At 39.0% G+C, this 24,725-nt stretch overlaps 1 protein-coding gene across 1 annotated transcript in view; it reads right to left on the reverse strand.

The window, feature by feature from the left end:
- Positions 1–24,725, reverse strand: part of arhgef40 (Rho guanine nucleotide exchange factor (GEF) 40) — a 49,091-nt gene that overhangs the window by 11,732 nt on the left and 12,634 nt on the right. Inside the window, 16 exon segments of the mRNA XM_084406105.1 lie at positions 931–1,110; positions 7,220–7,423; positions 8,188–8,277; positions 10,276–10,525; positions 14,577–14,941; positions 16,331–16,828; positions 18,239–18,430; positions 18,587–18,706; positions 20,764–20,902; positions 21,055–21,206; positions 21,362–21,460; positions 22,291–22,407; positions 23,031–23,117; positions 23,216–23,309; positions 23,565–23,679; positions 23,749–23,898. Coding sequence (XP_084262231.1) covers positions 931–1,110; positions 7,220–7,423; positions 8,188–8,277; positions 10,276–10,525; positions 14,577–14,941; positions 16,331–16,828; positions 18,239–18,430; positions 18,587–18,706; positions 20,764–20,902; positions 21,055–21,206; positions 21,362–21,460; positions 22,291–22,407; positions 23,031–23,117; positions 23,216–23,309; positions 23,565–23,679; positions 23,749–23,898 — 2,852 coding nt within the window.

Consider the following 24,725-nt stretch of genomic DNA (forward strand, 5'->3'; position numbering starts at 1 on the left):
TTATAAATATGGGGATTTTTCTTACAAAAACCCATGGCTTCGCTTAAGAAGGCCTTTATTAACCCACCGGAGCCGTGTGGAGTATATTTATCATGGATGGATGCACTTGGGCTTCAAATTTTCTCCAGCCATTCACTCCTATTGTAAAGCTTGGAAGAACCAGGACATTTTTTAATATAACTCTTGTTTGTATTCGTCTGAAAGAAGAATGTCATATACACCAAGGATGGCTTCATGGGCTAATTTTCATTTTTGGGTGAACTAACCTTTTAAGTGTTAAATTAATGTAATGTTTTCGGAGACTTAATTGCATGTTAAATGCAATTAGCTGAACTCTAGATTGCCTTTTGACCCACTTAAGTAGGATTTAAGTACATCTTTATGTGTAATTTCATAATTATAAAAATGGTTTGTACTGCTGAATGCACTGACAAGCATTTATGTTGAACTAAAATGTATATTTTAATGTAATTTCTATTGAAACTTGAGTGTCATGTATTCTAACATATTAGTAATTACACATTTGTAATAATGAAGTTGCAATTTAGTATATTTAAAATATAATTTTAAATGTAACATCAAAGAACACACTACAGTTAAAAATATAATCAATACTTAACATATGCTGTAGTATGTTAGTCAACATATCAGATTAAGTGTACTTCTTTAAAGCAAAATAAATTATAAAAACATGATTTAAAATGTCAAATTAAAAGTTTTACTGTAAAAGTACATTATTACAAATTGCATTTTACAAAGTGGGTTAAGAAATATAGTAATGAAAGTGTACTCTCTTTAAGTACAATGAGGTCGTGTGAAATGTATCGCCTCATACTGTTGTCATTTTTTTGAAAATTGCAGGCACTATACTGTGCAGTACATAAGTATCCCCCCCCCCCCCCCCCCCCCCCACAGCCTGTGTGTGTGTACCTTAATGCTGTGTTTGAAACTGTACACACTGCATCCCGGGTTGGGTGTTTTGTGTTTGGTGAAGATGACGTAGTTCTGATAGAGGAAGACGTTTCTGATTCCCGTCTTTTTCCGTCTGCCTCCACCGCACACACACAGCTCACCCTGACGCACCAGCTCTCCACGCTCCGCCACGGGTATCTGAAACACACACGTTTTCATGTTTTATGGGGACATTCCATAGATGTAATGATTTTTATACTGTACAAACTGTATATTCTATCCCCTAACCATAAACATCACAGAAAACTTGCTTCCTTTTTACATTTTCAAAAAATATCACTTGGTATGATTTACTGTATAAGCACAGCAGAGCATCATCTTCTTGTTGTTGTGCGATTTGATATGATATGAATGCTATGGAGGATGCATCAATATTGAAGTTATATATGGAGAGTTTGGTTCCAAAACGCGATAAACGCAAAAAAAAGAAAGAAAAGAAAATGAGTTCCTGCAAAAATCTGTATTGTATCTGGTCGGTATTGAAAAGTCAATTTTTAATTTTACGTAAAATGCGATATCCGCCGTGTTATTCTGTCATGTTTTCTCCCTTTCTTTCCAAATCGTGACAAACGCCAGTCTCCCTTCTCTTATTCTTTTTTTTTTTTCTTATCTACTTTGTACTTTTCGATCATCAAACAAACAAAAAAATGAATAATTTTGATGGCATTGATGAACATGTGGTTTGTTTCTGTGGTGGATAAGAAACGTAAGGCATCGAAATCGAATAATTTCCGTGAGGAGATTAAGAAGATGAGGCACTCGAGAGGAGGAAAAATGCCGGCTGTTGCTTGTTCTCACACGACGCAAGAGAGGAAAAAAGTGGGCAAACTTCAAGCCAAGTCAACTTCCAATGAAAGCACAGTGAAAGAAGCAAAAAGGAAGGATGTGCCGAACTTGCTCTCTGAAATTGGTGTGAGTGCCAATGTGCCTTCTATGATAATGCACTCTCTCAGTCACAGACGAACGATGTTGACTGTGACAGTCATGAAGAGTAGCTGCCCATTGTGTCAGCCTTTTGAGAGTGACCATTCACTGATTTCTTAATGAATGATAAGTTGTTGAATGTTTTTACAAAGAATATTGTTATATTAGTGCAATGGATTTGTAGTATGCACAAGACAATCAATTCAATACAACAAAGATGTCTTAAATATGAATGTCATTTTCTGTAGTCTAATACAAGAGGTGTCATGCAAATCAGTTTTCAATCTTCTTTACAGTTCTGTTTTGAACAGTTTTACACAGATATTATATTAATGCAAGGGATTTATAGTATGCACAAGACAACAAATGCAGTGTGTTAAAAATGAATGTGATTTTTATTCATTGTTTAAAACCTGAAGCATAACTCTGGCATTACTCAACCCATAGCCCTGCTGAGCAAGGTCACTGTGAGCTACTGATAGCTATTTCTTTACCTATCAATAGCTTGTGTATGTGTATTTGTCCGTAAAAATTACTAAAAATATTATACTAATATTATTATACTAATAAACTTACTTTGTTGTGTATTTTCAACAGTTTCAAAATGAAAAATAAATTTTATATTGATTCAATGGATTAATCGCATTTTGGGGAAAAAATAAATTTTTAAATTTGGATTTGAATTTTTTTATGTTATTATAACCTAAAAGTGCTATATGAAAGTTTGAAACAGAAAATAGTGGTTTTCATCTTGCCACTTGTTGGTAAAGAAAACACATTTTTACTCAAATTAATCAAAATGGATTTATTGCGTTTTGGAACCAAACTCTTCATATACACTAAAAGTTTGGGAACATTAAGGTTTTTTAATGTTTTTGAAAGTAGTCTCTTAATCTCACCAAGGCTGCATTGATTAAAAAAATACAGTAAAAACAGTAATACTGTGAAATATTATTACAATTTAAATTAACTGGGTTCTGCTGTAATATATTTTAAAATGTAATTTTTTCCTGTGACGCAAAGCTGAATTTTCAGCAGCCTTCAGTCTTCAGTGTCACATGAATTTTGATCAGGAGATTACGTACTCTTTCAGAAGATACCTAATAGTGCCCCCTACCATATAACAATGAAAACATGAAAAGCCGAAAATTTCTGTCAATGGGAAGCATAGTCTCATAAATGACGGTAATTTCTGTCAATGGCGGGGACAGTGTTCATGAAAAGGGTCATGAAACCACATTTTTGAGATGTTAACAGATATGTACGTGTTGCACATTATTAAAGCAGATGTTATTCATCACACTGTTATGTGTGCATTTGGCAGACGCTTTTATCCAAAGCCATTTTCAGTGCTTTCAAGGTATAAATCCTTGCCAGAATATGTGTTGGAAATCAAAAATCTGTTATCTTGGTGTTGTTGGCAGCAATTTGAGCTACATGGAACAGTGTTATAATAGTTTTTATTAATATCTTGAAGCTTTATATATATATATATATATATATAGATGTGAGATATAGAAAATATATATATATAGAAAAGCACTATATTTTGAAGAATAAGACATTTTGAAGAATGTTCCAATTGATTTTGTCCATACAATGACAGTCAGTGAGGTCCAAATCAACATTGCTGTGGTGACTGTAAAAGTGTTGAAGATACTGTAAAAGTAATAAGCTTAATTTTATCATTTCAGACCACCAGTTCTGATGTTAAAGTGCCCCATTACGGTTTTTCGAATATTACCTTTATTGCAGTGTGTAATATAGCTGTTTGTGAATGTAAACATTAACTATTGCCGCTTTTCCACTGCATGGTACAGCTTGGTACGGTACGGCACGGCACGGCTTGCTTCGCTTTTCCACTGCATGGTATGACTCGGCTCAGCACGGCACGGCTTGGCGCGATTTGCTTTTCCACTGCAGTTTAGTATTGCTTCAAAGTGTGTGGGATTATAGACTGATCGTTATAGATGCTGAACAACTTTTTCATTCCTGGTCGCCCCATCCAGCTCTCACTGGAAACGCGCCTCGGCTACCAATGAGAGGAACGTCTGCACCTCGTCTATTGACCACGAATCAGTCATTCAATTATTATATTTTTTTTTCTTCAAGTAAGTCATTTAAAAAAAATTGCGGTCAAAAGTGCACGATAAATAAAGTTATTGTCTCCTAAAATAATTAATCAACTCTAAACCACTTAAACAAGTCATCTGTCACACAGCGCGGGCATATAATGAGCAGAAGGTGCGATTGCACTTCAGTTTTTTGCTGAGGAGCCAAGCCTGATAAGCTGGCCACCCCGGCGGGCAGCAGCAGATGTGGCGACGGGACGTACGTCTCCGTTCCCTCCTTCAGGGAACGAGGGTTACCATATGTAACCAAGACGTTCCCTTATCAGTCGGTCACTCTCTACGTATATGGAAAAAAACGTATGTGGACTAGCCCGAAGGTTGTACTGCATATGAATATTGGATGACTTAGCCCAAGGGAAAGACACAGGCTTCGATTAGGAGAAGCCGTGGAAGGATACATATATGGGATCCCCATAGGGCCACACATATGGAACCCAGCCTAAACCCGGTTCTCAAGGATTCAACGGATAATGGCCTGGTGCCGGACGCTCCGCCATGTCTGGGCCGAGGGTGTTGGAGGACTCACAGGTTTTTCACTCTGGAGAAATAAGGAGCATGGTAGGGTGCAGAAAGCCGACAGAGCCGGGCCTCTCAGTGCTTCTACCTGTTTAGGGTGAGAACACGGGAGGAGACCGGCTCTACACGTAGGCTATCAAATCTAGCGAACGTGTTAGGTGTCGCCCAGCCCGCAGCTCTACAGATATCTGTAAGCAAGGAGCCACGTGCCAGCGCCCAGGAGGATGCAACGCCTCTCGTGGAGTGAGCCTTGTGCTTGGTAAGCCAAGGCGATGGCATCCACTATCCAGTGGGCCATCCTCTGCTTGGAGACAGCCTTTCCCTTCTGCTGTCCTCCGTAACAGAAAAAGAGCTGGTCTGAAGTCCTGAGACTGAGTTCTGTCTACATACAGACGCAGGGTGCGAACGGGACAGTCCAAAGCCAGGGCTGGGTCTGCCTCCTCCAGGGGCAGCGCTTGCAGGTTCACTACCTGGTCTCTGAAGGGAGTGGTAGGAACCTTGGGCACATAGCCAGGCCGGGGTCTCAGTACAACATGGTTGTCACCCTGCCCAAACTCTAGGCACGATTCGTCGACCGAAATTGCTTGCAGGTCCCCTACCCTCATGCAAGAGGCCAGTGCAATCAGCAGCAAAGTCTTCAAGGAGAGAAGCTTTAAGTCTGCTGACTGCAAAGGCTCAAAGGGAGCATCCTGAAGTGCTTGAAGAACCAGGGAAAGGTCCCAAGAGGGTATGGAGGGAGGATAAGGAGGGTTTAACCATCTCGCCCCCACTAAGGAACCCGATGACCAGGTTGTGCTTTCCAACTGATTTGCCATCTATGTGGTCATGATATGCGGAAATAGCGGCAACATGTACTTTGAGGGTGGAGGGAGACAGCCTTCGCTCCAACCCTTGCTGCAAGAAGGAAAGCACGGACCCTATCGAACATCTTCGGGGTCAAGATCGGTCATAACCCACCACCTTTCTTGGGTACAGTGAAGTAGGGACTGTAGTGCCCTGACCTCATATCGGCTGGAGGGACTGGCTCTATCGCGTCCTTCGCATCCGAATGAGCCAGCGAGACGGACTGGGGAGCGCTAACCAGGCTGGCAGAGACCGTACAAGCGGGACTAAAGGGACCGTAGGCGTACCCAGAGTGGGGCAGTGAGGTGGAACACAGGGGCTCGGCTCGGGAGACTCTCTCTGGGAGGCAGCCCGTAGCGGAGTCTGAGTGTACTGTGCAAGGAACAAAGTTCCTGGAGAACTTGTGGGTTGTGACCACTCTGAGGTGAGGTGAACGACCGCATCCAGAAACACACAGATAGAATGTCATCTTTATAAAGACGCGTTCTATCTGTGTAAGCTCTTTTAGGGACTGCTCTCGCTAGTGCTGAAGCACGCAGGGGAGCGGTCACTGCGAACACAGACAGGAATGTGCACTTGTCTGCGCGCTGTCTCTTTCCTCGCTGGTCTTACCAGCCGTGAAAACGGCCTTTGAGCGCTCTCAGGCGCACCTTACCAGCTGTTAGAACAGATTTTGTTTGCTCAGAACAACAAGACACAAAAAGGAAAGAAAGAGAGAGAAAAAAGCGCTGCTGTGCTGTGTCACCAGAGTGGAGAGGTCCGAAAAAGAAAGCTCGCTCAGGTTTCACAATCTTCTTCTGAAGAGTTGTAGAAAGCATCAAAGTGCTTGGCTCCGAAGCAAAAGACTGAAGTGCAATCGCACCTTCTGCTCATTATATACCCGCGCTGCGTGGATGAGCAGCTGATGCAAATGATTGCATGCCAATGTGCATTGGCTCATTTAGTTTCACTCGAAGTAGATTGGCCTCTCTAGCGAGATTCCTATCCGTCGGTCACGGCGTACGTCGAGAGTGACCGACTGATAAGGGAATTCACGTTATTACTGTCTTACTGAAATAGTTCTGCTAAGCAGCTGTGGGCCACTATTACCTAAACCTGTGTCTATTAATGCATGTCTTTCGTTCTTACTACTTTGAGTAAAGATAAAGGATGGAGCAAGATTTTCTTTGCAAACTTTAATGTTACATCAGTCATTCACGTTAGTGTTCGGCTAACGTATATACCGTTATTAATAGTTAATAAAGTTCCAGCATGTACACCGCAATAAATTAGAAATATACACACCAGTTTATTGATGGACATTCACTTGTTAATGCTGATGCTGATGAGGAATTACAGTTGAAACATCTGGAGGTTCGGGTTGAAAACCGACGTCATCGTTACTATCTTTACAGTGTGTACAATCGCTGAGGACTTGGTAAACCAATCGTAACAGACTGGGCCATCTGGCCAATCAGAGCAGAGTAGGCTCTCAGAAAGGGGGGATTTAGAGAGTCGTTTGAGAATCACTGAAAAATGTGGTGATGTGCAATGTATATTATGAGAAAATTAAAGTGTTTCTTGATCTTTGATGCATGTAAACCTGTTGTAGGAGACCTCCAAAAAAAAATTAGGAACATTTAAAATAGCATAATAGGGGCACTTTAAAATGTTAATATGTTAGCATGTATAAGTTATAATATTATGTTGTTGTTGTGATCTGTTGTGCTTTAAACTGCATCAAGCTGCTCTCTTTTGACCACCAGGAGGCAGCACTGCAGTGGAAATGCTCACTGTGACTTCACAAAGACATACTGTGGACTCAGACATGAATGAATGTGTTATTCTCTTACTAGACACCCCGTGATGAGATCACTGGCTCGCAGATCTGCTCCGTGCCGCTGGGCGTGTTTTAGGATGGAGAGGGCGGAGTCTGAAGTAGGATTAAGACCACCCAGTTCCTCTAGTGTCTGGCAGTACTGCTCCAGTCTCTGAATGGGAGTGGAGAGACACTGAGGAAATGGAGGAGCAGGAACAAGAGAGGAAGACAGCTTTGACTGGAGAGAGAGAGAGAGAGAGAGAGAGAGAGAGAGAGAGAGAGAGAGAGAGAGAGATCCGGCTGATTAATTTAACAATGTTTTATTTGTATGGCACAGACATCAAAAACACTTTTGCCACTCTGTGGGCAAAGACAGTAGTGCAACATGAACTATTCTACAGTATGTTGAGCCAAGTATGGATAGGTCAGACTTATGATGTTCGACTAGTCATCCAGTACATTAAGCAGTATGCTTTAACAATATTTCAAAATATAATAGAAGTAATTATGAAATTACATGTGCTTAAGTCCTACTTAAGTGGGTCAAAAAGCACTCTAAAGTTCAGCTAATAGCATTTAATATAAATTGAACTATAAAAAGGTTTCATTTCATTGCAATTAACATGCATTTAAGTGCGTGAAAACATTACATTCAGTTCACACTTAAGTATATATTCTTTTAAAGTAAGTTTTCCCAAGTACTTTTTCCTAAGTACTCTTTTTTATAAAGAGATAAGTACGTATGATAAAGTGTACTTCTGTTTCACAAGGGCAGGGCATAAACTGGCAACCCATTACTTTTTTAAAGCATTAGAGGCACAAATATCATGTTTTTGTAGAAAACAAAAAAACATAGCATAAAAAGAAGGTATTGTAGAAAACATTCAGGCCCTATTTTATATTATATTGGTGGAACGTGCCATTTGGACATAACTAAACCTCTGCTGCATGTCTTGGCATATTAATCAATTAAAGTCTGTTATATCGTTGTTGGTTTCTCACCTTGAAGAAGTCAGCAGCCTGACTGATGAGCAGAGCATCTGGCTCAGGTCTCATACGGATGTAGTGGGAATATAGAAAGAACTGATCCTTCTGTGGAGCAGAAAGAGTGTCCAGCATGAGAGTCTAAGTCTTCATATGAATACATACCAACATTTCATTATTCATAACATTCTTGTGACTATCTCAGAGGACAGTTAACCTTGTATTGGGGTGTTTCTTCAACTTCTATTGCCCAGGGTCTGTTTTTCTTTTTTTCTCTTTTAAATTAAACTTCTTGTTATATGGAGGCCACATTAAAACTTGCTTTTCCCCCTTTGCTATTTAGTTTTTCAAATAACTTCCCATTCCTTCATTTATTTTTGCTGCCTTTTAAATGCATTTTTATGTACAGATTGATTTTCTTCAGCCTTCTCAATATAGCCGTTATAATTTTAAAATATGAAAATCCAGTATTTCATAATAATCATACATCATTAGCATTCATTTATGTGCAAATTATATCAATTATTGCACAAATAATGACTGTTCCTCAGTTGAGTCATCATTTACAACAACAAATTTGACTAATAAGGTTAACTAGTGTATTTAGTTACTAATAAAACAAAAGTGTCAGTGATGAGATGAAAAATCAGACATGTGAAGGAAATAAATACTGTGATAAAGTGATCATCTTGCCTCAGGACACTTGGATTAAACCACTGGAGTTAATTGTATTATTTTTACACTACCTTTATGTTGTTGTTTTTTACTTAAAAGTTTGGACCCCATTGCCTATTTGTAATGTCCTGTTAAGTTCTGTTTTGTTGTCATGGTGTTTTGGTTTTCCCGTTTGCCTGCCTGTGTTCCCTTCCATAGTTCCAAATTAATTGCGCACCTGTTTCTGTTCAGTTCATTAACACTCCATCTGTATTTAAAGGCCCCCTGAAATCAAAATTTAAGTTTTTTAGCTTTTAGTTTTTTTATGAATAAGCTGGTGTGTTCCAAAACAATGACAAAATTCCCATTTAGGAGATATAAGCATTCAAAACGTAGTCTCTCACTTTCGCTAAAACTTTATGACATCATTGCAGACTTCAACTTCTCATCACAGAATATAATGCGTCCCGACTCCCGCCCCCTATGCTATAAATACCATCTGACCAAAGCGACCGTTGACACGTCACAGAGCAATATGGGTTGGAGATGTGTGTCCGGTTGCTAAAAACGCTCAAGTATTATTCCGTTTTCCAACTGTACGTTGGTTAAGAATAAAATGGCTAGAATTTATTCACACCTCTATTATTGAATTCAACTTATCATCAGTGCTCGGATTCGCTTCCATGGTGCTGTCAAGTATGACTTGCAGTCTGTGAGGTAAACTAAATGCTATTGGCTATTTGTAAAGGGGGAGGAGCCATTCAATATGTCCCGCCTTAGCTTCATTTTATGTCAACTTCAAATTACGTCAATGCATCATAAAAAGCTGCACGTTCCAAGGCACATCAGTGGGCCTTTAGTTCCTCAGTTTCCTCAGTTCATTGTTCATATGTCATCTTTGTATTACTTGATTGTTTTGCCAAATTATGCAAGTCTTAAAAAAATGTAATGCTATGTATAAGGATGTGCTACCAATGCTATACTAAGATTAAGGTGAGGGTGTAGGCTAGTGATTAGTACACAGTTCGCACTGATTAACATGACCAATGAAATCTTTAGAATCAGCTGTGGGTAGGGTTTGCGCTTAACTGATTTGGGAAAAAACTTTCTATACGTTCTATATAGTATGAATGTGTGTAGTATGATTTAGTATGTAATCCGGACATACTACATTCACCCTGTTGTCACTATCATATGTGACCTACCAGCAGTTGCATCGCTTTTCTGTCAATTACAAATCCTCTCCCGTGGCCTCATGGGATAGTAAAGTGTCTATTGTATGCACAATTCAGAATCCTTCCGGAAGTAGTAAGTCATCCGGGTAATTTAATACTACTTACTAATTTAGTACATACTACTCTTGTCACATTTAGTTTTTCCCCACCTATATAGTAGGGAAGTATGCGATTTTGGATACAGACGCTGTACACACTAATATAAGTTGTTACTCACATATTTACTAAAACAATCGGTCTGCTGTAGCGTCTGGGAGAGAGCGCCCTCCATGGCTGGGAGGAGTAACTGCGAATGGAAGGCAGAGAGGCTCTTCCAATTACTGAAGAGTGACTCTGTCTTCCCTCTCAGTGTAGATGGGACATCTGAAGACTCTAGAAGGGGCAAGTAGTTTTCCTCCACACCTTTAAGAACAGCGACATACTGTCTCTCTGTGCTGACCAGCCGACACCACTGTAAATAGAGCTTGCTGTGATAGAGAGACATAAAAAGTGAGGAAAAGATGTCATTAAAAGAATAGCTTACCCACAAAAATGGTTTAAAAGAAATTTCTTCTTGAAAATCTATTATGAAAACTGATCTTGGAATGCCTTATTTGTCACTGATCTTATCCCCCTGTTGTTTTAAAAGTATGGGTACTCCCTTTGTGTTGCAGTCAAATTGACAATTAGTTTCCATGCAGTTTGCCAAAAATGTACACTATTAAATGTTTAGTTTTAGTTTAGTTTAGTTTAGTTCCTTTATTGTCCACAAGTGTAAATTTGTCTTTGGCTTCACTATACACCACACACACAAGGACAACAACACAACATAATATACATAAAAATATAAAACAATTAAAACAATAATATTCCCATATATACATATACAATCTATGCATACAAATCCACCCCTACTCATATTCATATCTTAACATTTACACTAAAGATCAATGTAAAAAAGAAAAACCTCGATAGCAGCTTGTCAGAGAAACTTTATAATTTCCATCTATTTCTATATTGTACTTGGTGTAATTTGCCTCTGCCTTTTTATGTCTGGTTCTCAAACCTTTGTGAGGGTAAAATGGGTTTCTCACACCAAAAGTATCCTTTCCAATTTTTTATTTTTTTTCTGTGAAACTCAAATAGATAAAGAAACAGCAAATTTTCTAAGGATGATTCAGAAGACAAGTCACAATTTCAAGTAAACTTTGAGTCTTAAAATTCATAAGTTCTCATGTATTTCATATTTTAGTGTTTGACGAGTTACAATAAAGTTTTTTTGGTTTATTGGGGGTTATTTTGACTCCATGTAACCAAGATTTATATAGCCTTTCCAAAACACATCTATGTGTCAAGACTTTGCATGCACATTCATGACCCTAAATGACAAAGTAACAAAAATTCAAAAAGAAATAACTAGTTTAAACAGTGTTTCAATCAGTCTGAAAAATCAAACGCAATAGGAGGGTACATTATTTAGGACGTTACTATGATGTCTGGTGAGGTCTGTGGCCTTAGGGGCAATAACACAAAATAATAACACAAAGTGAAGGCATTAAACTGACAGCCCTGGAATTAAGATGTTATTTAGCTCCTAAAGGAAAATTCTGACAAAGTAGTTTGGTCAGGTGAATTTTGAAGAGAAACTCATAAAGTGGTGGTCAGAATTAATGGCACCCCTGGTAAATATGATCAAAATTGGCTGTAAAAAATAAATCTGCATTGTTTATCCTTTTGATCTTTCATTCAAAAAATTTACAAAAATATAACCTTTCAAAAGAATTGAAAGTGGGGAGGAAATCACATTATGAAATAAATGTTTTTCTCCAAAACAAGTTGGCCACAATTATTGGCACCCCTAGAATTTTTTACGAGTAAAATATCTCTGAAGTATATTCCCATTAATATTTACCTTTATTTAGCACACCAGGGTGACTAGGAACATAAAATTGTCTAGCTATGACTTCTTGTTTCACAGGAGTTTAAATATGAGGAAACACAAAGGCCAAATTCCCTTAATCATCCATCACAATGAGTAAAAACAAAGAAAATAGTTCTGATGTGCATCAAAAGATTGTTGAGCATCACAAAATAGAAAGTGGCTGTAAGAATATAGATAAAGAATTGAAAATCCCCATTTTGACCATCAGGGCAATAATTAAGAAGTTCCAATCAACTAAAGATGTTACGAATCTGCCAGGAAGAGGACGTGTGTCTAAGGGATACTTCAGGATTTATCATTAAGCTTTGTATCAGTAGAAAACCCGTAGTGTTTTCGAATTACCGTGCTTTCCTCCCTCATGTCCCCCTGAGAGAGATTTATGTATTTTTTGTCAGGAAAAAATCCTCCGATGACGCAAAAATCGTCATTTTGTGTCATCGGAGGATTTTTTGCCAGAGGCTAAAGACTACAGCCAGTAGTAGGGGCTGTCCCGCATGTTTTCAACCCACCCATAGGAGGTGGGATCTCACTCACAGAATGTACACACAGTGTCAGCCGTCTTTCTTTGGAAGCTAAGCTAGCAGACTCTTGTTCTGTGGAGAAAGCTGAGTAGTAGGAGAAAGCTGAGTAGTAGTGGTTACCATCCTCTTTTTCCCGGACATGTCCGGCCGTCGAGATCGTCCAAAATGTCCGGGATTCAGCTTTTGCTTTCTGCAGTTGCCATTCATTGTTTACATGCACACCTTTTGTTTCAATCTAACTGAATTCATTCCGAATGGTGAATCTGAATGTTAAGTTTACATGAACTCTAAACAAGTGATCGGTTGATGTGCTTTTTAACATTGCTAAGAAAATTCCCGTTCCTCTGTCGCTCATCAGTAATCATGCCACCGGCCTCATTCTCCCGCAGCCCTCAGTCTCGTCCTGCTCGCCACAGTAAACATAATGAATGGCGACTGTAGAACGCAAAAGCCGAATCCCGGACATTTTGGGTGATCTCGAAATCCCGGGCAGACTCGTCACGGAGACTCACCGGTAGCCTAGTCTTGTTATTTAACTGTGCGCTCTTACTGGTAGGCGTGGCTTGGGAGTGGCCTCGTAGAGCAGCGAAGCAAGTGCATTCTGGGAGTTGTTGTCTTTCATCCACATAAGCCAAAAATACATTTTCTGGCTTTTCTCAATCTAGAAGGCTCCAAATTCAAAAATAATTTCACATTTCTACTACATAAATGACCCATTTTAAATACACAAACATCTTTCCAGAGGTGAAGTATCCCTTTAATGCACGGTGAGGAGGAAAGTTTGAGTGGCCAAAGACTCTCCAAGGATCACAGATGGAGAATTGCAGAGATTACTTGAGTCTTGGGGGTCAGAAAGCCTAAAATTGTATCAAACAACCCCTACATCACCACATGTTGTTTGGGAGGGTTTCAAGAAAAATCCTCCTCACTCCTCCAAAAATAAACTCCAGCATATTCAGTTGTCAGACACGACTGGAACGTCAAAAGGGACCGGATTCTTAGGTCAGATGAAACATAAAAAGGGCTTTTTGGCAGCAAACCCACCAGATGTGTTTGGTGCAAACAGGGATAAAAAGTACCCCATGCCTACGGTTAAATATACTGCTGGATCTTATATGTTATGGGCCTATTTATTTGCTGGAGGTCCTGGACATCTTGTTCAGATACATGGTAATATGGATTCTAGCAAATACCAACAGATAAAATAATCAAAACCTGACTGCCTCTGCAAGAAATCTTATAATGGGCCGTGGTTGGATCTTCCATCAGGACAACGGTCCAAAACAAACATCAAAATCAACACAAAAATGGGTAACTGAGCACAAAATAAAGCTTCTGCCATGACCGTCCCCTAAACTGAACCCTATAGAAAATGAGTGGGGTGAACTGAACAGAAGAAGCACCAACATGAACTTGTGAATCTGGAGAGATTCTGTATGGAGGAATGGTCTCTGATCTCCTGTCAGTTATTCTCCAAACTAATCAGGCATTATAGAAATAAACTCAGATCTGTTATCTTGGCAAAAGGAGGTTGCAAAAAGTATTTAATAACAGGGAGCCAATAATTATGGCCAGTGTCTTTTGGAGAAAACCATTTATTTTATAATAAGATTTACCCCCCATTTTCAATTCTTTTACTTCAATGAAAGGTTCGATTTTTACGATTTTTTTGAATGAAAGATCAAAAGCAATGCAGATTTATTTTTTACAGCCATTTTCTATCATATTTACCAGGGGTGCCATTAATTCTGACCACAACTGTATTTGGGGTTGCTAATGCATTGCTATACAGTTGCCAGTGTGAAGCTAGGCAGGTTCTAGAGTGTTCTTAGTGGTTGCTAGGGAGTTACTAGAGTGCTGGCATGCATTTGCTAGTGCATTACTATGCAGTTTGCAGGGTGTACTTGGTGGCTGCTAGGGTGCTCTGGGAGGTTCCCAGGGTATTTCTAGATGGTTCCTAGGGGAGATTGCTTGGGAATTTTAAATAGCTGCTAGATTGCTCTGTGTAGATCCAAGGGCATTGTTATGTGGTTGCTTGAGAAAACATTTCTGAAGAGAAACCTGCCATGAACACACCTTTGTGCGGTTGCTCCTGCTCTCTCCACTCCTGTCTCTCTTTCAGTGCGGCTGAGAAGCACATGTTGGCGTGTGAAGCCAGTATGATCCGCCACTTCTTTACTGCTGACCTCCACTCCTCTTATGAGCACTCCTCCTCCTCCAGTAGGATCCCTCCATCCTGGAACCGCTGCTGTCACTCCCGCCATGAGGATGGGATCTGTCACAGCCCGACGGCCCAGCCAGGATAGCGGAGAAGACTGACCCGATGTGGACTCAGCAGGTTTAGACATGGCGGCTGAACGGCGCGGGGCCAGCAGAGCCTGAAGGTCAAAACTGGGATGGCGCTTGCGAGGGGGTTTGGGAGGGAGTGGTGCATCTGTGGGCTACAGCAGGACAATTGCATGTAATTATTTGTTTTAACATAAAATCTCATTTACCTAAATAAACACAAAAAAATTTGGCACCAGCCAAAAGTAAAATGCAAGTAAAAACTGCCAAAAAAAAAAAAGATTTGCAACATAACACATGGTTTAAATCTGTGCATGTCCTAACTAGATGTCTTGATGTTATATGGGGTTGCTATGCAGTTGCAAGGGTGTTGCTAAGCAGTTTATAGTGTGTTCTTCTTAGCTGTAGGTGTGTTTGGGTGTTCTAAATGGTTTTTTGGTGTTTTGGGGGGGATCCCAGAGCATTGGTGTACAGTTGCTTGGGTACTGCTATGACGTTGTTATGGGGTTCTAGGGGTTTGCAAGAGCATTGCTATATGATTTTTACTGTGTTCTAAATGGTTCCCAGAATGTTTCTATGTGGTTGCTAGGGTGGTGCTATATGGTTGTTATGGTTTTCTGGATGGTTCCCAGGTTTAGTTATGTGGTTGCAAGGGAGTTGCTATGCAGTTTATAGGGTGTTGCTAAGCAGTTTCTAGATGGTTGCTAGGGTGCTGTGGGAGTTTCCAAAGGAAAGTTATTGCTAACAAGGTGTTGGTATGCAGTTTGTTTTGGGTAGTGGCTAGGTTGTTGCTATTTTTTTGTAAAGGTGTTCTTGATTCCTAGGGTGTTGCTATCAGGTTGCTAGGACATTGCTATGCAGCTTCTATGGTGTTTCTGAGCAGTTTCTAGAGTGTTTTCCTAGTCCATTGGTATGTGATTGTTAAGGTGTTCCTATGCAAGGTGTTCCCAATTGCTAGGGTGTTCTGGATGGTTTGGTGCTGCTAGGTGGGTGTTAGGGTGCTCTGGATGGTTCCACAGAGTTGCTAAATAGGTACTAGGCCATTGCTTTGCAGTTTCTAAGGTGTTGCTAGGCAGTTTCTAGTGTATTCTTGGTGGTTACTATAGAGCTGCTTGATAGTTGCTAGGGTGTTTATATACAGCAGCTAAAGCGTTGCTGTGCAGTTTGCTAGTGAGTTTCTAGTGAGTTGCTATGCAGCTGCTAGGGTATTTCTGATGGTTGCTAGGGTGTTCTGGGTGAATCCCAGGGCATTGGTATCCAGTTGCTAGGGTGTTGGTATGCACTTGTTAGGGATCCTGGTGGTTGATATAGTGTTGCTGGAGGTTGTTAGAGCATTATGGATGGTTCCCAGGGTGTTGCTATGTAGTTGATAGGGTGTTGTTAAGTGGTTGGTGGTTGCTAGGGAGTTTCTAGATAGCTGTTAGGGTGTTGCTTGGTGTTTTTCTGGATGGTTTTCTCAGTTCACCTTTCATTTACAAGAGTAGCAAAAACGTTTATTTTGGATGTTGAACACGACTGCAACTCTGTCATTCTAAAACACTAACATTTTTTTTGGCTGGGTGCAGCAGATTTTGCAGAAACTTTCCCCCTCCTGGATTCACCCCATCTTTCTTCTTCTCCTCTCCAATCTTGAGTGTTGAGCAGTTTTGTGGCCGGAAGAGAGACGCCAGTGAACCCCAGGACTGCATGCCCCCCTCTCCTCCAGGGCACCAGTCCGGTTCGATTTCGCCCTCTAAATCCCCCAAGCTGGAGGTGCTGGGGGCAGGAGTCCTCCCTCGTCCCCCGGAGTCCTGTTCCTGACCCTGGGCTGTAGACGAACCTCTTTCCGCCTGCAGGATTCGGCTCTTAAACTGAGCCAGTGTTTTTTGATAGCGCTCCAGAGTCTGAGACCAGAGGTCCAACAAAGCCCCTCCACCCAGTTCCAGTGCAAGAGCACGAGCGTCCTGGAAACGTGATGGAGGGATAGGAGGAAGAGAGGAGAGAGGAGAGGACGAGGAAGAGGAAGGAGAGGAGGACGACACCACATCACACCACTGAGATGCCTGCAGGGGAGGAATGGAGATGTAGTCATGATTACTGGCAAAAGTGTATGTATGTAGGAACGGAATGTAGGAAGCCAAAAAATAATTATATATTGCAGTAATGGTATACAGTGGGATCCAAAAAATTGAGAGCACCTAAGTAAATGCTTCTACACTGCAAAAAAAAAAACAATAATTTCCTTAAGGTGCAGTCACACTAACGAAATTTAGGTGATATTTTGCGGCCAAAAAAGGTCCATTGTCAATAATGTTTCACCCTCACTCGAAACGCTAATTGCGCAGATTCCTATTGAAATCCCTGGATTTTGCCCACGTAATTTCATAGAGCAATGATAAATGTGACCGCACACCTTTAATCAGTATTTTTACTGATTAACTAACATAATAATTTACTGTGAGATAAATGTTATAAGACTTGAATTTAAGTTAGCATGAAGCAGAAATTGCAAGCGTCTAAATTACTTAATTAATTGGTTCAACTGCAATTAAAAAAACAAATTATGTGGAATTGCATAACAAAAAAAGAGCCAGTTATGACATTTTGGTTAAAGGTTAAAGTTGAGTAGTTTAGTTTAAAAACTTTAAACTAAAAATTGCATATAAGAAGAGCTGGACCATGCATTCATTTTTTTTTCATTGCCAACAGTGAGTTTATTTCCCTTACCCCATTGGCAAATAGTGAAGACTAAAATTTCATCTATTAATATAATTTCATTATGTAATATTATGTATCTGTATTTTTATTCTTTATTAGTATTCATAATCAGTTGTATTATCTTATTAAGTTTAAAATGCATGAGTTAGCCTATAGATTGCATGGACACATGTGTTTGAGGATCATATTTTAGACACAAGGAGGGGAGCTGGGAGAGTTATATATTTTGCTAAGAGGTATGTGTGCAATGCAACATTCACTGAGCAGAGATGTTCCAATGATGATGATGATACATTAAATGTGTACAATTGGCATGTTCTTTACAAGGAAAGGAATGTTTTTCAACTGATGCAAATGTACCACAAATGTATACACTGAGAGATAGTTTCTTAATATGGAAAGTGGATTGTACCATGTGTAAGCATGAGGTATACGTTCCATTTTTAACTATAAGCAACGTGTTTTTCTACCTTACAAGGAAGTTGAAGGTTGCTCAGTGGTGTATATAAGCTCAATCTTACTGTACTACAGCACAGAAACATCGGGAACACATAGACCTGGCACGAATACAACATCTCCTCAAGTTTCTCTCCTATGCTGACGAATAAAGCAAGATAACTGGTGTCCGGTTCCGTGAATCAAATAATAACGGGGAAAAGGCTTAATTCCAAGTTTACAACAGTTAATAGTTTAATATTGTTTCCTGTTTAGATTAATATGAGATCCCTGTGTGTGTGTATTAGTTTGTGCTTTACCTCAGTAAGTGTAGACAGCAGTCGTTGTGTGTTGTCCAGCTGTGTCCAGCAGTCTGACAGAAGGTGAGACATGTCTCGCACTCTTTCCCTTATTGGAGGGAGTTTGTCCAGCACGGTTCTGAGACCAGACCAATCCAGCTCAGACCAGCTCTCCACCTCTGCCAGCAACACCAGAGTCTCACTGTGAAGCTCCTATAAACACACACAAATGCAAACCTAGCTGATCGTTTTTTTTTAAGGTGCACATGAGCGGAATAGGCTAGATCAAATAACAAATGTGTGAAAATGAGAAGCATCTCAGATCATATATGAAAGTCTATTTCAGTTGTAGTTGTCAAACATACTGACCATAGCAGTGTCTCTGAAGCTCTTAAACTTGTGCTGTTTGAGTGACAGTCTGCTGAGAGACAGAGGAGGGTGTTTATAGTCCTCTAGCTGCTCCTGTATGTGCTCTATGTCTCTCTCACACTGGAGCAAACACACACACACAGAGAGAGAGAAAGAAACAAGGAGTCAATATCATTTGTAATGGAATACATGTATTAGGACTGCAACATTATGAGAAAACTTGTAATTGTTGGGGTTTTTTTCCATTAAGAAAGGAATAGTTCACAAAAAAATTAAATTTCTGTCATTATTTACTTATTATTTACCCTAATGTCCTCATACCCTCTTGCTGCATTACTTTCATTGTTCCATTAAACAGAAAATGAGAAATTTACTGGTTGCAGTGTTGTTATTGTTAACTAAAACTGTTTTTTTTTTATTATTATTGTTAACTGAAATAAAATATAAATATTTGATGAAAAATGCAAACTTGCATCGGCTTGGCAACTAACTGAAATAAAAAAGTTGAAGTAGAAGTACTAAAATTAATTCATCTAAAAAATAAATTGTATCTAAATGAAAAAAATATATATAAATTACAAAAACTTTAAAGCAAAAATGATAACTGAATGTATAAATAAAAGCTCCTTCAAGAGGGTGAGAGGATGTTTTCAGTGAAAAAACAACAACTGTCATGTTCAGACTGCATAAAAAATATAGTGCATGAAACTTTTATGGTGCTTTTCATTTTCATGTCAACTTTTCCTTCCTATAATTTATTCTTTTCTTATAATCTTATAATTTTCTTTATGAACACATCCAAAACAAGCCGCTTCTGAATGACTTCATTGCTGTTATACAAGGTATTGCATTAGTCATTCAAAGCACACTACCTAAATGGTCAGCATGGTTCTCCTAAAAGCTTAAAAAAACAAAACAGTTATTCAAAGCAAGTGAGTGACACGATGTGTCAAAACTGGAAAGCTCCCATTATAATCAACAAAGCTGCAAGTTTCCACAGTTTCACGTGACTGTTTGTTTCCACAGATCAGCGTGAATTCATTGTTCTGGACTCTCTCGAACGTTCCCATTATAATCAGCAAATGTCTACACTGCATAATTCAACTCTGGGCCTTGAGAGTTGAGCTACAATACTCATCAAACACAGTTTATGGTGTATGCAAAATCTTTTATATTTGAATTTATTCAAATTATTCAATTTTTTTTTTTTTTATTAAGTATCTTTTCTTCATGAATTCTAGCCATTGGTAGCTATGTATTCATCTAATCATCATTAATCATTATATTCCTTATGTTACATAATTATTCTTTTACATGTTACTGATTTCTTTAACCATTTACATATATTCTACCATGTACTCTGATATGTTTGATTATTCTCAAATGCAAGTCTTTTGTGTCTCTTCTGTGCTGTAAGATTGAGGGGTTCATCCTGTTGACCGGGGTATGTTTTCCATCAAAAGTGATTATGTGATGTACCTTGGTATCAAAATATGTCTGCAGACATGAGATAATGCAATATCTGCAATATTCTCTTAAAGGTCTTAAAGGTGTTGAAACCACAATTGCTTATTACGTTATTCCGTGTGCCTTATAGGGACCATGGTGGACCTAATAAGACCTGCATCATTAAATGGTTGCAAGATAAGTACAAAGAAAGAACTTCAGTAGGTACTTTCCCTTCCTGTTATGTAGTCATAGCATATAAAATGTTTAGTTTCAGAAGACTCTGTGCTTCTTCTTTTCCTTCTTCCTCTCCTTGCATTCTGCAAATATCTTACTTCTTTTGGGCTTTTCTTTTCTCTGATCTTCACAAACTTCATCTTTTAGAGACTATACTTTGGATATTAATGCTTAGATACATTTTTCTATCTTATCTTGAAACTTATTTGCTATTAAAATTTGTATATTTACTTGATTCACTTTTTTTTACATTTTAATTAATACGATTTGTTATTCCTTACTAAAATTTGATCTCTGACATAATCATTGCTCATCTGCCTGGATCTCACTGCATCATTTTAACAAGCTATTAAAGGTCTTCAGGATTACTTGAAAAATAAAAGCAGGTGTAATATATGTCTTTCTGTCTGATGGTCTATCTAAAATAATTCCTAACTACTACCTGATTAATATTCAGATGACAAATCTTCTCTTTATCCTCACACATACAGTACCTTGTCCAGTTTATCCACAAGTGTAGCCAGTCTCCCCAGTGCTTCGAGGTCACGACCCCTCTGATTGGACACACGCACCAGCCGGTGAAGCGCATCATCCACACTGTCATATAGGTTAGAGGTCACTGCTAAAGCAGCCCTAAAAGCAAAAAGCAGAATTACGTCAGCAACATACCAGATTTTAAACAAACAACTTTAAATGTCCACTACAGATTAAATTTAAGTGAAACTAATTTAAATGTGAACTAATTTTACAGTATTATTATTTATTCTTCTCTATTCTATACATACTTGCAGTCTGGTGATTTCTGTGCCAACCCTGACGTCCCATTGGCCAGACCTGCCAGCCAAGCCCCACCCCCCTGCTGCAGCTCTGTCAGCCGCTGGTCAGTGAGAATACTTGTCATTAACTGTTTGTGTTTGTCGGCGCTGCAGGGAACATTCTAAAGGTGAATAGAATTAGTTATTAGAAACAGTCTAATAACTAATCTGTCCGTGTCTGCATAATTGTTGCATAACAAATATTACACAAACAATTAAGTATTGAAATACACTTTAAGTAGACAGCAAATCATATTGGCAACAAATGCTGCTTAACCTTAATACTGTCAGGTAGTGGTTCTGTGTCCATAGACTGCAGTGCGTCTCCCAGCAGGGTGAGGGCGCACTCACAGCACTCAGTCAACTGCTCCAAACTCTGTGTAGAGCATTAGGAAGAGCATGTTAATCTACTGCAGATGTTGGGTCAGGCTTGTGGTAATTATTAAAACATTTAGATTTACGGTTATTGGTGCTTTTTAAGAGTATAACTTAACTTAAAGATTCAAAATATATTTATCCAAAGTGCTAAGTTTACACACACACACACACACACAGATATCCATTTTAAAAAAAAACTTTTTTATGTTAATGGGCAGGTTACATAAAACTGCATAAATTACGGTCTCTATTTTTTCTGCATATTTGCTCTGGGAGAATTTTTACCATTCATTTCTTTGTGTGTTGGACCAGGGTTGACGCTAAACTCTAATGTTACCTAGCTAGTTTCTCCTAGCCTGAAAAAGTCACTAAAATATTTCTGTGATTCTTATTTCCATAACTTCTCCGGTGGTGAATCTTGCCGCAGGATTATGGTTAGTAGTGCAGTAGTATTTTTTTAAATGAAGTATATCACATTCATTATATAAACTATGACTTCAGATCTGATGGTCTTGAAAGTTTTATAAGGCGTTCTATGCAATTTCCATCAGTCATGTGTAGCAGTCCGTACTAGTATTTGTAAACATTAGAAACAAAGTAGTATTTACAAGACACCAGGACGATACAGTAAGCACTTTTGAGAAGAACTAACACTGGATTTGTCAAAGTTTGTCAGGTAACTGGCGCAAAATTCTTGAAATACATTAATTTAAGACTTTTAGTAGCAAGTAAACTAGACATCCACTAGCTGGATAGTCAGAATAAGATGTAATGTGAACCATGCCAGATATCTGGCAACACAAGACGACTTGCCAAGTAATTTCTTACCAGTCTGAAAGTGAGCCAGTCATCATGTGAGTGGTTAAAGTCTCCACCCATTTCTCTGGGCAACTGCTGCTTGTCCACAAACTGCTGAAGGATGCCCGTACCTCGTACTGAATGCACCTGAGAGAGTAAAATAGATAATGAGTTTTATTATCTAGTCAAATGCTTGAGCGCTAGACTGAACATAAATTTTTCCCACAGGAACTGAACGAACTCCCTTGGGATGTGGAGGAGCTGAAAGAAGAAAAAAAAGTGCTACCAACTGTTGTAACTACGAAATCTTTGCTTTCTATGTCTGAGATGGTCTCTGTGACACAAATATAATATAATCTTATGTTTGAGGTGCTGATGGATTTCACATTTTGGATGTAGCCATCCATGACACAGCCTTTTAGCAAATAGATATTTTTGGCAGATATAAATGCACTGATAATCCAGATACAATCCAAACAAGCACTAATAGGAAAGTTAAGCAGAATTTGCAACAGTAACTAAGGGAGACTGTTAATATCAGTTCCACATCACAAATTACTTTTTTATAACTAGCCCTTCTTCATTTTCTTCCTTGTAGGGGGTTTTAGCTACCAATAGCTGCTCCTCCTTGCTCCTCAATCTGTCTTATGTTTGTCACATAGCTGTTGATCACAAGTGTAAGTGATTAGAAAGATCCTTCCCTACCATTCCCTATTTTGTGTTAGCTCAAATTGATTGATACAAATTTAACTCCGTGTATAAACATGAACCTCTATTCCATCCAGACCCAGTTGGGTCAATTCTTCTTGTTCCTCTGTTAGGATAAGAATCGAGTCAAGGCCTGTTGCTGTCTGTTCCTGTTAAACACAAGCCGACACAAACACTCAGAAAAAAACAGATTTAGAATCAATATAAAGTGCCAGCTGGATCACAAACAGTCAGTGCACTGACTCACCTTGAAGAGCTTCAGTGCAGAGAGACAGAGTTCAGACGGGGCAGACTTTCTGCTGTCCACTATCACGGTAAGACCCTTCTCTTTGGCCATAGGTCTGTTATTAAAAAAAAAAAAAAAGCACAGCATAGTACGCACATTAGCCAAGCACAGTAAAAGGTCATGAGATAGTGCCCTCCAGTCTAAAACTCAGTGAAGCACTGGGGTTTTACCAAAACCCTGGCCAACTCTAACTCTAACTTTAGCTCACTCAATATGCTTGTTTTTCAAAAAAAAAAAACAATGCATGTAATATGTGTGTAGTTGTTATGACAGTTGTGATGGTCTCTGTCAAATGGGTTAAATAACAGACCTGGTGATGGTGTAATAGCAGGACAACACTTTGATCATTTCATCTGTGTTCCAGCCATCCTCTGGGAGGTGACTTTCTGTGAAAACCAATGCTCGTCCCAGTCGATCCATAGTACCTACATAAGAAAAAGCTTAATGTTAAGGGAAAATCAAATATTTTGTAACCACTAAGCAAGAACATTTACCTGTTAATTTTAGCTTTCCTGACTGCAGAAGATTGAAATCTAAGTCTCTAAGATGAGGAGGGGGAGATTTGGACTCCAAGTGAGCAGCAGATTCAGATAATCCCATCTCTTTTTGGGAATGGTCAGGAAAGGATGTGCCAGACTGGCTTTCTGCAATACATGTTGAATTTAAACAGATTGAGTATGGAGTAAGCCAGTGGTTCCCAAACTTTTTCTGCCACGCCCCCTTTTTGTAGAGAAAAATATTTTCAAGCCCCCTCCACCCCTTTTGTGTAAAATTTGTTGTTTCTGAAAGTCTCTTATGCTCACCAAGGCTGGTTTTATATATTAAAAATGTTAAATATTATAATGTATTTTATTTTATTTTATATGTTTTCACATATAATTTATTCCTGTGGTGGCAAAGCTGGACTTTCAGCATCATTACTCCAGTCTTTGGTGTCACATGATCCTTCAGAAATCATTCTAATATGCTGATTATCTGCTTTAAGAAACATTTCTGATTATTCTCAATGTTGAAAACAGTTGTGCTGCTTCATGTTTTTGAGGAAACTTTTTTTCAGGATTATTTGATAAATATAGATGCACCCACATAAAGACACTCTCAGACATAACCTTGATTGCAAAATTCTAAAGGATTTATTTAAAACATAATTAAAACAGTACTACAGCTTCTCAACATCAACAGGTTTCTCTTTGTGTCCGTGATGTGAAGTCTCTAAGTGGTGTCAACTTGTATGACTTCATATTGTCAGAAGTTAATATTTTGACGCACGCAACACACTGTGGTGTCTCTTCATTACCCACCATTGTTCACTGTCTGGGATTTGTTGTGTCGTGTCAGTCGCATCCAGTAGACAGCATCACTGATTATAATGGGTTCTAGACATGTTGTTTGGTATTTGTGAATATGAAGTAGATTCATCATCTGATTTACATTTATCTGGCACTAGCAGTCCTTTCACAAACTTGTCCAA

The sequence above is a fragment of the Rutilus rutilus genome (genome assembly GCF_951802725.1).
Source record: "Rutilus rutilus genome assembly, chromosome: 3".
Lineage (NCBI taxonomy): Eukaryota > Metazoa > Chordata > Actinopteri > Cypriniformes > Leuciscidae > Rutilus > Rutilus rutilus.